The sequence below is a fragment of the Mercenaria mercenaria genome, chromosome 11, assembly GCF_021730395.1.
Source record: "Mercenaria mercenaria strain notata chromosome 11, MADL_Memer_1, whole genome shotgun sequence".
In the NCBI taxonomy this organism is placed as follows: Eukaryota; Metazoa; Mollusca; class Bivalvia; order Venerida; family Veneridae; genus Mercenaria; species Mercenaria mercenaria.
Window position 1 is genome coordinate 32,618,490 of NC_069371.1, and position 13,063 is coordinate 32,631,552.

General features: G+C 33.7%; 1 protein-coding gene across 1 annotated transcript in view; it reads left to right on the top strand.

Moving 5' to 3' along the window:
- LOC128546738 (uncharacterized) overlaps positions 1-12,681 on the top strand; it is a 47,771-nt gene extending 35,090 nt beyond the window's left edge. Inside the window, exons 15-17 of the mRNA XM_053518020.1 lie at positions 598-666; positions 11,607-11,727; positions 12,580-12,681. Coding sequence (XP_053373995.1) covers positions 598-666; positions 11,607-11,651 — 114 coding nt within the window. The 3' untranslated portion in view covers positions 11,652-11,727; positions 12,580-12,681. The remainder of the gene's footprint in view (positions 1-597; positions 667-11,606; positions 11,728-12,579) is intronic.
- Positions 12,682-13,063: the final 382 nt, after the last annotated feature.

Here is a 13,063-nt window from a genome sequence, read left to right on the forward strand (position 1 = left end):
TAATTGAGGGCAAGGATTTCATTTGTACCATATTTGACTAACTTTACTGATATAAAAGCAAATCAGTGACAAGTCTGTACAGTGAATGAAAAACTGTTATGATTTAAATAACCTGTTCATATTTAAGTATAATCTGTATTAAGTAATACTACTATTCGACTGCAAATCACCTCTCTCAGACAATGGATCACTTGCCAGTAACTGGGAGAAAAATGTTTTCAACTTGTCAATATGAAAAGGTGTTACTGAAGTGATACTGCATACTAGGTCTATAGTTAAAATGACTTTGTATGTTCTTGAAATCTGCGACTTGGTTCTTATATGTGTAAGACATGTATACATTTCATTGACTCTAAATTCTTCATTTGTAATAAATGTTTGCCATTTGAGTTTATATTTGGATATTCAGTTTTAATTCCAAATCTATTTATATGGAAATGTATGTATTTACAGATAATGCTTCCCTTTTTATGACCATTCATAGAATATCACTATACGGTAACTGGACAGCCATGCTGCGAATGAAGAATAGGAGGACCATTATTGTAAGGTTTCTGCTAGACTGTTTTACATTTTATAATCCATCGTTTTTTGCAGACTGTTCTGGGCATACATGATACATGTATTTGTGCAGTTAATGAAGGTGGAGTGCACTGGGTTCTTGTGGTAGGTTTTCATTTTCCTTATTAGAAAAAATGTAGCCCTTCTTGTAGGTTTTATAAATCTTTTTCAACAAAAGTCATGTCATCTTGCAGTTATTAGTCCCCTACAGTGCTTTAGGGTATAGCAGATAGCTAACTAATTTTTCCTGCATTCTAATTCAAAGAAACAGATTTCAGTAGTTATTTTCTGTATATCAGACAGAAAACAGCTATTCTTTTCAAAACATTCAGCATTTAATAGAAATTCATGTGATTTTTCTCTCCATGCTATTGTTTATATACGTGCTGGTTTAGGGTGTACAGAATAGCTTTGGTCATTTTTTCCATTATTAGTTTAAAATCCACATCTAAACAAACTTCCCAAGAATTTTTACTATAAATCAGAATAATAATGTATTATCTTTTCAAAAACTTTCAGCTTTTTAAATTTCTATCAAATACTTTTCATTCATTGATGTTTTTTACATACACACTGATTTAGTCAGTAACGGATAGCCTCGATTTTTATTTGATGACATATGAAAAATAACACAACAAGCAAACATTTAAAATGTATTTCATACTGTCTGTTTGCATGCCAGTAAAAGAATAACATGAAAATTTATACAATAATTCAAGTCTAAATGCAAAATTTATCAACCTATCCCCTATACCCTAAATTCCGCTATACCCTAAAGCACTGTACTGGTTGCAAACCAGTTTCGGGGATTATAGGAATGCACTTTTCCATCTGTCGGTCTATCATTCTGTGCATCTTTCTGTCTGCCCGTTTGTCCCTCGACCTGTCCACAAGTATTTTGTTATAACATATTGTATTATATAGTACAATATTGTCAATACATTATTGACAGATGTCATTTCATTGCGTTTTACTGTAGTAGAGATAATTATGTGCCTTCCAGTAGGGTACTTTGTATTGTATGGCAATACTTCATTCACTTGTTTGTGATATTGTTTTGCTTTTCTTACAGCACATGCCTCCAGATTGTTTGCCAAAGGAAAAAATTTTATTTCATATATCTTGAAATAAATGCTACATCTCTTAAGAAGGCTTGAAAACAATAACTGACAAACTATATATTACGGAAACACATGAGAATTTGCTGTTTTAACAATGAAAAAGGCGGTTGTCACGCATTTACTCCAGTTACACTGTCTTGATTATTATTTATATTTTGAAGTAATTAATTACTTTAGCCACAGCGCTATTGGCTACAACGACGGGAAAATGTCTTATTGCCGTGGCAGTACGGGTTCAATTCCTGATTTGATCCTATCTTTTTCATGATTTATAGCTAGACTATTCATAGAATAGTAGAGCTATTGGACTCGCCCATGCGTCGGCGTCCGCATCCCCAATTGGTTAAGTTTTTGTAAGTAAGCTGCTATCTCACCAACCACTTGCGGGAATGGATTGAAACTTCACACACTTATTCACTGTGATAAACTGACTTACATTGCAGAGGTTCCATAACTCTATTTTGCTTTTTTACCAAATTATGCCCCTTTTTCGACTTAGAAATTTTTGGTTAAGGTTTTGTATATAAGTTGGTATTTCAGTAACCACTAATGGGAATGGATTGAAACTTCACACACTTGTTCACTGTCATGATCTGACATGCACAAAGTAAATATGCCCTTTTTTGAACATAGAAATTTTTGGTTAAGTTTTTGTATGTAAGCTGATATCTCAGTATCCACTTATGGAAAAGGATTGAAACTGCACACACTTGTTCACTGTCAAGATATGACATGCAGTGCATAGGGTCAATAACTCAACTTTACATTTTACAAAATTATGCCCCTTTTTCAAGTTAGGAGTTTTTGGTTAAATTCTTATATGTAAGATGTTATCTTAGTACGCACTTATGGGAATGGATTGAAACATCACACAATCGTCCACTGTCATGAGGTGAGAAGCACAATGCACGTCACATAACCCTATTTTGCTTTTTATATGCGTATTATGGGAACGCCTGTGGCGGGCGGGCAGCATCCAAAAACTTTGTCCAGAGCATATCTTCTACATGCATGGAGGGATTTTGATGAAAGTTGGCATAATTGTTCATCATCATGAGACAGAGTGTCATGCATATTAACCAGGTCCCTAGGTCTAAGGTCAAAGGTCACACTTAGCGATCCAAGGATACAAGAATGAAAACCTTGTCCGCCGCATTTCTTCCTCATGCATAGAGGGATTTTGATATAACTTTGCACAAATGTTCAACACCACGAGACAAAGTGTCATGTGCAAGAACCAGGTCCCTAGGTCTAAGGCCAAGGTCACACTTAGGGGCCAAGGTCAGATACAAGGATGACTTTGTCCGAAGCATTTCTTTTTCCTGCATGGAGGGATTTTGATGTAATTTGACACAATTGTGCACTATCATGAGACGCAGTTCCCTTAGAATTACTTCCCTTTGTTGTTACTTTAAATAGCTTATATTGTAACTTTTTCATTAATAGTCGTAGGGAAAAATCGAGACCACTTTTTGGTAGTACAACAAGCATGCTGTATCCAATTTTGAGGTGTATTTTGACCAGTCTCTACCTGGTAAAGAATTTTTTGTTGAATTACAATTTTTCGGGTGATTTTTTTTTTTTAAGTAAAGTACCCTGAGTTGTTACTATAAATAACTTATATTGTAACTTTTTTGTAATTGACTGTAGGGGAAAACCAAGACCACTTTTCTGTGGTGCAACATAATGTTATTTTCCAACTTTAGGTGTATTTTAAGGTATCTCTACGAGTTTTTTTGGTTGACTTAGAAAAACAAAAGACTTGCAATGATTAATACTAAACAACCACAAAATTTAAATTTCATTTGCAAATACAGGTGCTAGAGTAAAGATAATCGCTGCGATGGGCGTATATTGTGACATTTTGGCACTCTTGTTATACTAAATTATGCCTTTTTTTCGACTTCCTTATTCATTCAGTCTACAAGGCTGTTGAATAGTCGAGCGTTGCTGTCTTCTGAAAGCTCTTGTTAAATGTAGAAATAATTTAGAAGCAAAACTGCATATTCTAATGTTCATAATATGAAGGAACAGACTTCATATTGAAAGAAAGATTATTTTTGAGCCAAGTCTAGAGGCATGTGGCTTTAAGCTTACATAATTTGCAGTTGTTGTCTATAGTTAACATGAATTTTAGTTATTTGTACTTTGAGTGTATTTCAAGGCGTGTATGTCAAATAACCAACATATATTCACAATCTGTAAAATCATTTATTTTCGTGGACATGAAATTTCGTTACAGTGGTTTTGGTCAAAACAGCAATTTTGTGGGGATATGAATTCTTGGATTTCAACTGTTGAATATAAAATGAATGTGAATTTTACTTGTTTGCTGGGATTAAATTTCTTTGATTGACTCGACCACGAAATAACGAAAATAAGTCCCCGGCGAATATTAATGATTTCACATTAACAGTTTCAGTATTTCAAAATATATTCATAAGCAGTACCTAATGTCAACATTTGTACACTTTAGGAATGCTGATCTGAAAAGTTTATTTGTCCACTACTGATTGAAAAACCAGTTTCAGGGTCTACAGGAATGTGTTTTTCCATCCATCAGTCTGTATTTTGTGTTTGGTCCATAACACAGTCATTCACAAGGGGATTTTAAGATTACTTGTCACAAATACTCCCCGTGACAAGATGACTTGTCATGCGCAAAACCTGCACCACTAGCATTAAGTTCAAGGTTACAATTTGAGGTCAAAGGTCAACAGGACATTTTCTGTCCAGTCCTGAAGGAATTTTAATATTACAGGGCACAAATGTGCCTTATAATAAGGCATGTCTGTCAAAATGTTCAGACCCCTAGCTCTAAAAAGGTAAAGGTCACATATGACATTCAAACTATAACATGGCATGAACAAGGTCTGTTTCGTGTCCTGTCCATAACTCTGCCATCAATGAAGATATTTTAATATTACTTGGTACAAATGTTTCCCATGATGATACAACATGTCAAAGGTTTCTTTTTCCTGTTTGGTCCAGAACTCTGTCATCCATCAAGGGATTTTTAGCTTGACTGTTCGAAAAATGGTGGAGCTATCATGCTAACCCCGGCATTGGCGTGAGCTTCACACAAATGCTAAAGTTTGCGTACCACCCCAAATATTTTCAAAGTCCATTGAGATAATGCTTTCATATTTTGCATACTTGTTTACCATCATGATCCAAGTCTGTAAAAAGGAGAAGGAAACTCTATCAAGCATTTTGACTGAATTATGGCCCCTTTTCGACTTAGAATATGCTTATAGTAATGTTAAAGTTTTACTCATAGCTAGTATTATACTATCAAGCACTGAGATTAGTCGAGCATGCTGTCCACTGACAGCTCTTGTAATATTAGTTGGCATAAATGTTCCCCATGGTGAGATCATTTGTCATGCGCAACACTCAGAACCCAGACTTAAAGGTCAAGGTCACAGTTTGTGATCAAAGTTCAGTTTAACAGTATTCCTGTCTAGTGTATAAGTTTGTCATTCAAAACAGGTTTTTAATTAATATTACTTGGCGCAGATGTTCACCACGGAGTGTCATGCACAAGAACCTGGTCCCTAAGTCAGAGGTAAAGGTCACACGTAGATGCCAAAGTTTAGATACAAGAATGACATTTTCTGGAACACTTCTTCATGCATGGAGGTATTTTGATATGACTTGGCATACATGTTCACTACCATGAGATGGATTGTTTTGCTCAAAAAGCAGGTACCTAGGTCTTAGGTCAAGGTCACATTTGGATGTCAAATACCAAATTCAAGAATGACTATGTCCAGAGGATTTCTTCTTAATGCATCAAGGGATTTTGATGTAGCTTTGCAATTATGTTCACCACTATGATGCACTCTCTTTAGCTCACCTGTCACATATTGATAAGGTGAGCTTTTGTGATCACCCGCCGTCCGTCGTCAGTCCGTCAACAATTTCTTGTCTGCACGATAGTGGTTTCATTTATGATTTTATTTTAACCAAACTTGCACACAACTTGTATCACCATAAGATCTTGGTTCCTTTCTTCAACTGGCCAGGTCCCATTATGGGTTCCAGAGTTATGGCCCCTGAAAGGGCCAGAATTAGCTATTTTGACCTTGTCTGCACAATAGCAGCTTCATTTATGATTTGAATTTAATAAAACTTGCACAAAACTTGTGTCACTATAAGGTCTTGATTCCTTTTTTAAACCGGCCAGATCCCTTAAAGGGTTCCAGAGTTATGGCCCCTGAAAGGTCCAAAATTAGCTATTTTGACCTTATCTGCATTTATGATTTGATTTTAACCAAACTTGCACACAACTTGTATTACCACAAGATCTTGGTTTCTGTCTTGAACTGGTCAGATTCCATCATGGGTTCCAGAGTTATGGCCCCTTAAAGGTCCGAAATTGGCTAGTTTGGCTTTTGCAGCCATAAAGATACTTCATTTATGGTTTTATTTGATACAAACTTCCTAAATATTTTCAACAACAATAAATCTTGGATTCCATGACAAATCCTATCCAATCGTAGGTTCCAGAGTTATTTTATATCTGATTACCTTCCCTGATTGTAATCAAAATGGATTTATATCAGTAAGTCCTTATAGGAATTATTTGAAATTTCGTTATTGTCATTAGTTGGACTGAGCCAATCAGGGTAGATAACTATGGACTGATTTTATGTCAAATTACCTCCCTTTATTTCAAATTAAAATGGGTATATCTCTGTAACTAATGAAGATACTGATCTGAAATTTCATTTATGTCAACAGATTTATTTGGCAGATCCTTCTTTTGATCACTTACAATAATTATTTTTTAAATACTTCCCTTTTACGTTACTATAAATAGCTGTCCTTTGGAGTTAGAAATTTTTTCTGAGGACCTTCTTGTCCTGAAGTGCAATGATAACAGGTGAGCGGTATAGGGCCATCATGGCCCTCTTGTTTTATAATTATGTCCTGTTGTAACTATAAATAGCTAAAATTGTAACAGACTGTAGGGAAATATTGAGAATATTGGCATGTTACATCCAATTTTTAGAAGTATTTTGACCTATCTCTACCTGGAAAGGATTTTTGTTTGGAGTAAAATAGAATTTTTTTATAAACAACTTGTATTATACATTTTTGACAATTGGCAAAGAAAAATTTCAATATGAAAACAACTGTAAGATTTTATATATACGAATTTTAATCAAATACGTGTTTTTTATAACTTGTTGTATATATAGCACAGTATTGTTTATTCATTATTGACAGATATCAGATTATTATGTTACTGTGCAACAGAGGAAATAAGGTGCCTTCCATGTATGGCAATATTTCATTCACTTGTTCTGTTAAATTTGATTTTTTTTTGACAGCAGGTCATCATAAGTATTTGGAAAAATACACTATTTACCATTTGATTTGTACCAAAGCTTGTGATCTTACAAATTAACTAACTTTGACTTGTATCTGTAAGATAATACAGCCAAAGCTGAAGAAAATAATATACATGAACCCTTTGGGAGAACTTGATGAAACGTGTCAAAGAATGCTTCATTATTGGTAGTAAGTGAAAAGTTCATGAGAATGCAAGTTTAGATATAGGATGTTACAATTCCCATTACTGTTCATAGATCCTTCTGCAATGAAATCTATAAAATTACAGCTTCAGAGCTGTTGTTGATTTCATTGTATTAAAATAATTTGTTTCTGATTTCAATAAAAATGTTGAATTAGATGTAGATTTCAAGGAAATTATCATTAAATGTTTGCTTTAAACATACAAATTGTTTATATATCATATATTTTTTATTTAATTTTTGTATTGCATGATCCCTAAATGTTACATTTAACAGTGCTGTATCTCACACTGAGAATTACTTTATAGTACATTTTATTTATGGATGTCACATGCTGCTGTTTCACTTAACAAGTACCAGTTGCCATGATTCTTATGGTAATACCAAAATGTTTTTGAAATGTAATTTGCTTTATGAACTTAATTTACAGGATTTAGGGGACTTGCAAAAAAGATTATTATATCAACAACTGTTAACATCAAAAATCTTATATTTTATTATCCTGTCAATATTGTCTTAGGTTTACACAAACAGTGTCAAGTAACAAAAAATATTTCAGTATATTATATGTTAATGAGAATTTTTTTGCATAGAAGTAGCAATTAAAGTTATAGTCCTGTAAAAAGTGTACATCCTATAAAGAGTTCACATTTTCTGTGCAATAAACCTACTTTGACTGTTTCTGGAGTGAGTAGATCAAGGTACACTAAGACCAAACTGTATCATGTTTATATTTCTTTAATAAAGTTAGTTTAACTGTTTTTCAATATTTATTATTGCTTTAGTTTAAAGATCTTGAAGTGGTACAATTAATAATCCATTAATTACTATTTGAATGGTTAAAATGATTGAAAACAATCAGTTGCATGGCATATTTTCTTGGCATTACTATTTACTTGAGGTAGAAAATATAAAATACAAAAATAAAGATAAAATTCAGGAAAATTTGTTGCAACCGTGTGGTAAACATTTTGAACTGTATCAAATTTATTCAATTCTGTAGATATTACTAAAATGGACCACTACCTTAACAGATAAGCACACAGAGCAGCCTGTGCTATTTGCATGTGTATGTATGAATGAAGTTTACATTATTATTATATAAGTTATAGTTTTTATACTATATGTAAATGAACCACATTACTCACTAGTTTAAAGCATGGTTGAAACTAACATATTTTCAGTTACTTGCAAGAATTGGATTAGTTATTCAACCTGCCATTGTCTGATTTCAACTTGCAACACTTTTAGATCACGTGAGCCAAAGACTCATGGTGAGCTATTGTGACCGCTCAGTGTCTGTTGTCCGTCTTGACACGTCCGTCGTTGTCATATCAAAATTTTGTCAAAGAATCTTTTTCTTGAAAACCATTGTATATGAAAGATCCTTTGGTCTCCCCTCTTTCAGAATTGTTAACAAAAAATTGAATTCCATGCAGAAGTCTGGTTGCAGAAAGAACTTTAAAAATCTTTTTGTCCGAAACCAAAGGGCCTAGGGCTTTGATATCTGGTATGTAGCATCATTTAGTGGTCCTCTACTAAGATTGTTCAAATTATCCCCCAGGATCAAATATGGTTCCACCTCGGAAGTCAAGTGGTTTATATAGACTTATATAGGGAAAACTTTGAAAATCTTCTTGTACAAAACCACATGAACTAGGGCTTTAATATTTGGTATGTAGCATCATCCAGTGGTCCTCTACCGAGATTGTTCAAATGATCCACCTAGGGTTATATATGGAAGAAGTAAAGTCAAAGAAAATGCTTGAAGTTTGCCAAGAGTTTTGGTCCAGTCTTACTGAATATTGGTCAAGATATTTGTTTCCATGTAATCGCTAAGTAAAAAATGTGTATACACTGTTATGGTGTGTTACACAGGTGAGCGACCTAGGGCTATCCTGGCTCTCTTGTTATGCCTTATTTACTTTTCTGAAAAAGTCAGTATATCAAGATCTGTTTGGTATATTGCCATTGCTTTTTTAACCTTGTATAATTGCTTTCGTGTCACCTAGATTTATCATCCACTAATGTTTCTGACTTTAAGGAATTGAGTCTTAAAAATTCACTTAAAAACCGTTTATAGCCCTTGTATTGAAACATTGCACATTGAAGTGTCATGTGGTTTAGAATATATATTTCATGTGTCCAAACTCATTATGGGTTAGATACCTTTTTACTGTGGTCTTTTTTTCTTTCTTTTTTTTTTTAGATTATTTACAGTTTGGGTTGCACATAACAACTACCATTATTGATTACTATATTTAAAAAAAATTGTTACATTGCCTTCTCAAATAAATATTCAAATTGATTTTGGGTTAATTATGTAAAGTTCACAGCTACAAAATAAATGATTATAATGTGAAAGATAAGATAAGAATGGACTCTTTACTTACCAACAGATTAGTTTTTAGCTCACCTGTCACATAGTGACAAGGTTAGCTTTTGTGATCACCCTTCGTCCGCCGTCATTCCATGCGTCCGTCCGTGCATCAACAATTTCTTGTCTGCACGATAGTGGTTTCATTTATGATTTTATTTTAACCAAACTTGCACACAACTTGTATCACCATAAGGTCACGGTTCCTTTCTTGAACTGACCAGATCCCATTATGCGTTTCAGAGTTATGGCCCCTGAAAGGGCCAAAATTAGCTGTTTTGACCTTGTCTGCACAATAGCAGCTTTATTTATGATTTGATTTTTACGAAACTGGCACACAACTTGTATCACCATAAGATCTTGGATCCTTTCTTGAACTTGTCAGATTCCAATATGGGTTCCAGAGTTATGGCCCCTGAAAGGGCCAGAATTAGCTCTTTTGACCTTGTCTGCACAATAGCAGCTTCATTTATGATTGTATTTTAACCAAACTTGCACACAACTTGTATCACCATAACATCTCGGTTCCTTTTTTGAACTGATTTCATTATGGGTTCCAGAGTTATGGCCCCTGAAAGGGCCAGAATTGGCTATTTTGACCTTGTCTGCACAATAGCAGCTTCATTTATGATTTGAATTTAATCAAACTTGCACACAACTTGTGTTGCCATAAGATCTCAGTTCCTTTGTTGAACCTGCCAGATCCCATAATGGGTTCTAGAGTTATGGCCCCTGAAAGGGCCAAAATTAGCTATTTTGACCTTGTCTGCACAATAGGAGCTTCATTTATGATTTGATTTTAACCAAACTTGCACACAACTTGTGTCACCACAAGATCTTTGTTCCTTTTTTTTTTGAACTGGCCAGATTTCATCATGGGTTCCAGAGTTATAGCCCCTTAAATGTCCAAAATTGGCTATTTTGGCTTTTGCAGCCATATAGATACTTCATTTATGGTTTTATTTGATACAAACTTCCAGAATATCTTCAACAACAATAAATCTTGGATTCCATGACAAATCAGATCCAATCATAGGTTCCAGAGTTATTTTATATCTGATTACCTCTCCTGATTGTAATCAAAATGGATTTATATCAGTAAGTACTTACAGGACTTATTTGAAATTTCATTATATTGTTATTAGTTTGACTGAGACAATCATGGTAGATAACTATGGACTGATTTCATGTCAAATTATCTCCCTTTATTTCAAATTAAAATTGTTATATCTCCATAACTAATGAAGATACTGATCTGAAATTTCATTTATGTCAACAGATTTATTTGGCAGATCCTTCTTTTGTCCACTAACAATATTTTTTTTTAATTACTTCCCTTTTACATTACTGTAAATAGCTTATTTTTTGTAACATTTTTATCATTGACCATAGGGAAAACACGAGACCAGTTTTCTGTGGTACAACATGGATGGTACCTCCAATTTTTAGGTGTATTTTAACATATCTATACCTTGTAAGATTTTTTTTCTTTTTGGTTAAATTTCTTCCCTTCGTTGTTCCTGTCCTTCTTATCCTCAAGTGCAATGATAACAGGTGAGCGATATATGGCCATCATGGCCCTCTTGTTTATCTTGTTGGGTTTAATTTCACACAGACACAATTATAGGTCATATTGCAAGCCCAGGTGGCCCTCTGTGCATTATTTCATTACAAGTGGGCACATGGGTTTAACCCCTGACCTTGTGTTAGCCAATAGCATGGCTTCCTTGCATGAAGAATTCAAAGCCCTGAACAAGGCTGGAACCCACACTGATGAGGAATTGAATTAAAAATCAGCTTCATTAACCATTCAGCCACAGAGGCCTCTATTTACTAACAGTGCATTACGATTACATATATATCATTTTCTGTCATTTTTTGTCAGTTACTTCTTTGTGACCTTACAATTTACTCACATCAAAAACTTCATTCTGTGCACCGGTGTTTTTATCTTATCAGCAATTATGTTTTTTTTTATTTTGTTTTTTCCTTACTACTTTTTAGCAATTTCTTAGCTGGAAGGCAGACAGAGGGTATAGAAGAATTTGACAGTCATTGGGAAATTGAAACTCGTAGCCATGGAAAACAGACAGATGGATCATCATGTGGTATTTATGTCCTGACTGTAAGTTACCATATTTATTATGAAAGACTTACGATAATACACTAGTGTAAGAAAGCTTTGACGTCAACATCATTTATAGTATTTGAAACGTCGGTCAAATTGACTTGTTTATATAGTAAAATATATTAGAATTTTTGATGTTTCGACAGGAAAGGCTAACAATAGGCTGTAATTGTAATTAATTTATCATCTAACAGTGATAATACTGAATAACATTTAATTTATTGTTATAGGATTTACTTGAATTTCATTATTGTCATAAGTTTGACAATCAGGGTAAACAACTATGAACTGAGTGCAGTATCAAAGTGCATTTTTTCTTTCTTCCACTGTTTTTGAATTATCTGCCTTTATGTTTAATAACTTTTACATTTATTTATTCAAATGTTCATTGATAATTGAGTAAATAATTAACACAATTTTAGAGGTTAGTAAGAGGAAGTGCAGGAAGTGCAGTTAGTAAGAATAATAACTCTGTCTGACCCCATTCTTGATTACCTGCCTTTAGGTTAATAACTTTTTTCAAGAGCATCTCTCCCTTAAACCATAAGAGATTTCTTAGAATTTGAAGTTGTTATGCAAGCCTTTGAGGGGTATGCAGTATTAATGTATAATAACTCAATGTTACCATATTTTTGTTATCTCTCTTACAAAGGACTGACTTTACTCTAAACACATTGAAAAAAGTCATTGCGAGGAAGTGAAAAGTATGCAGTTTTAGTCATTACTCAGTTTCAAAATGCATAAAGCTCAGCAAAGTTACAGATGGTTAAGACAGTGAATGGTGCATGTATTAAGTCATAAGTGCCTGGATCTATATAATATTTCCTTTTATGATTATATTTTTAACAGTTTGCAGAGAAATATATAAATGGTGAAGACTTCAATTTTGATTGGGGACCACATGATGTATTGACAAAACGTGTGAATGTTGGAAAGAAACTTCTGTTAGCAGGTCAATACACCTTTTGTTGTTCTACACCAATAAAAACATACTTATGACCATAAAAATTATGTGTATTCCTTTCATGAATACCAGATCTTGTTTTCATTGGGCATGTGATAATTGTACCTATTTTAGCCTGACATTTGGAAAGCTGTTGTACTCACTAATGTGCAGTTTTGCTTCACACTTGTTATTTGTACCAGTTATCATTTTGAAATTGCCTCTCAACATACAACTGTCACGTAGTCAACAACTTTAACTCACACATGTTTGATTTTTGTATCAGTTCATATATTGCTTAAAGTGTTAGACAATGAAACAGAAATCAATTGCTTATGATAACAGTCTGTATCTGAAGGAAGGAATACAAGTCTACAAATTTCTATCATG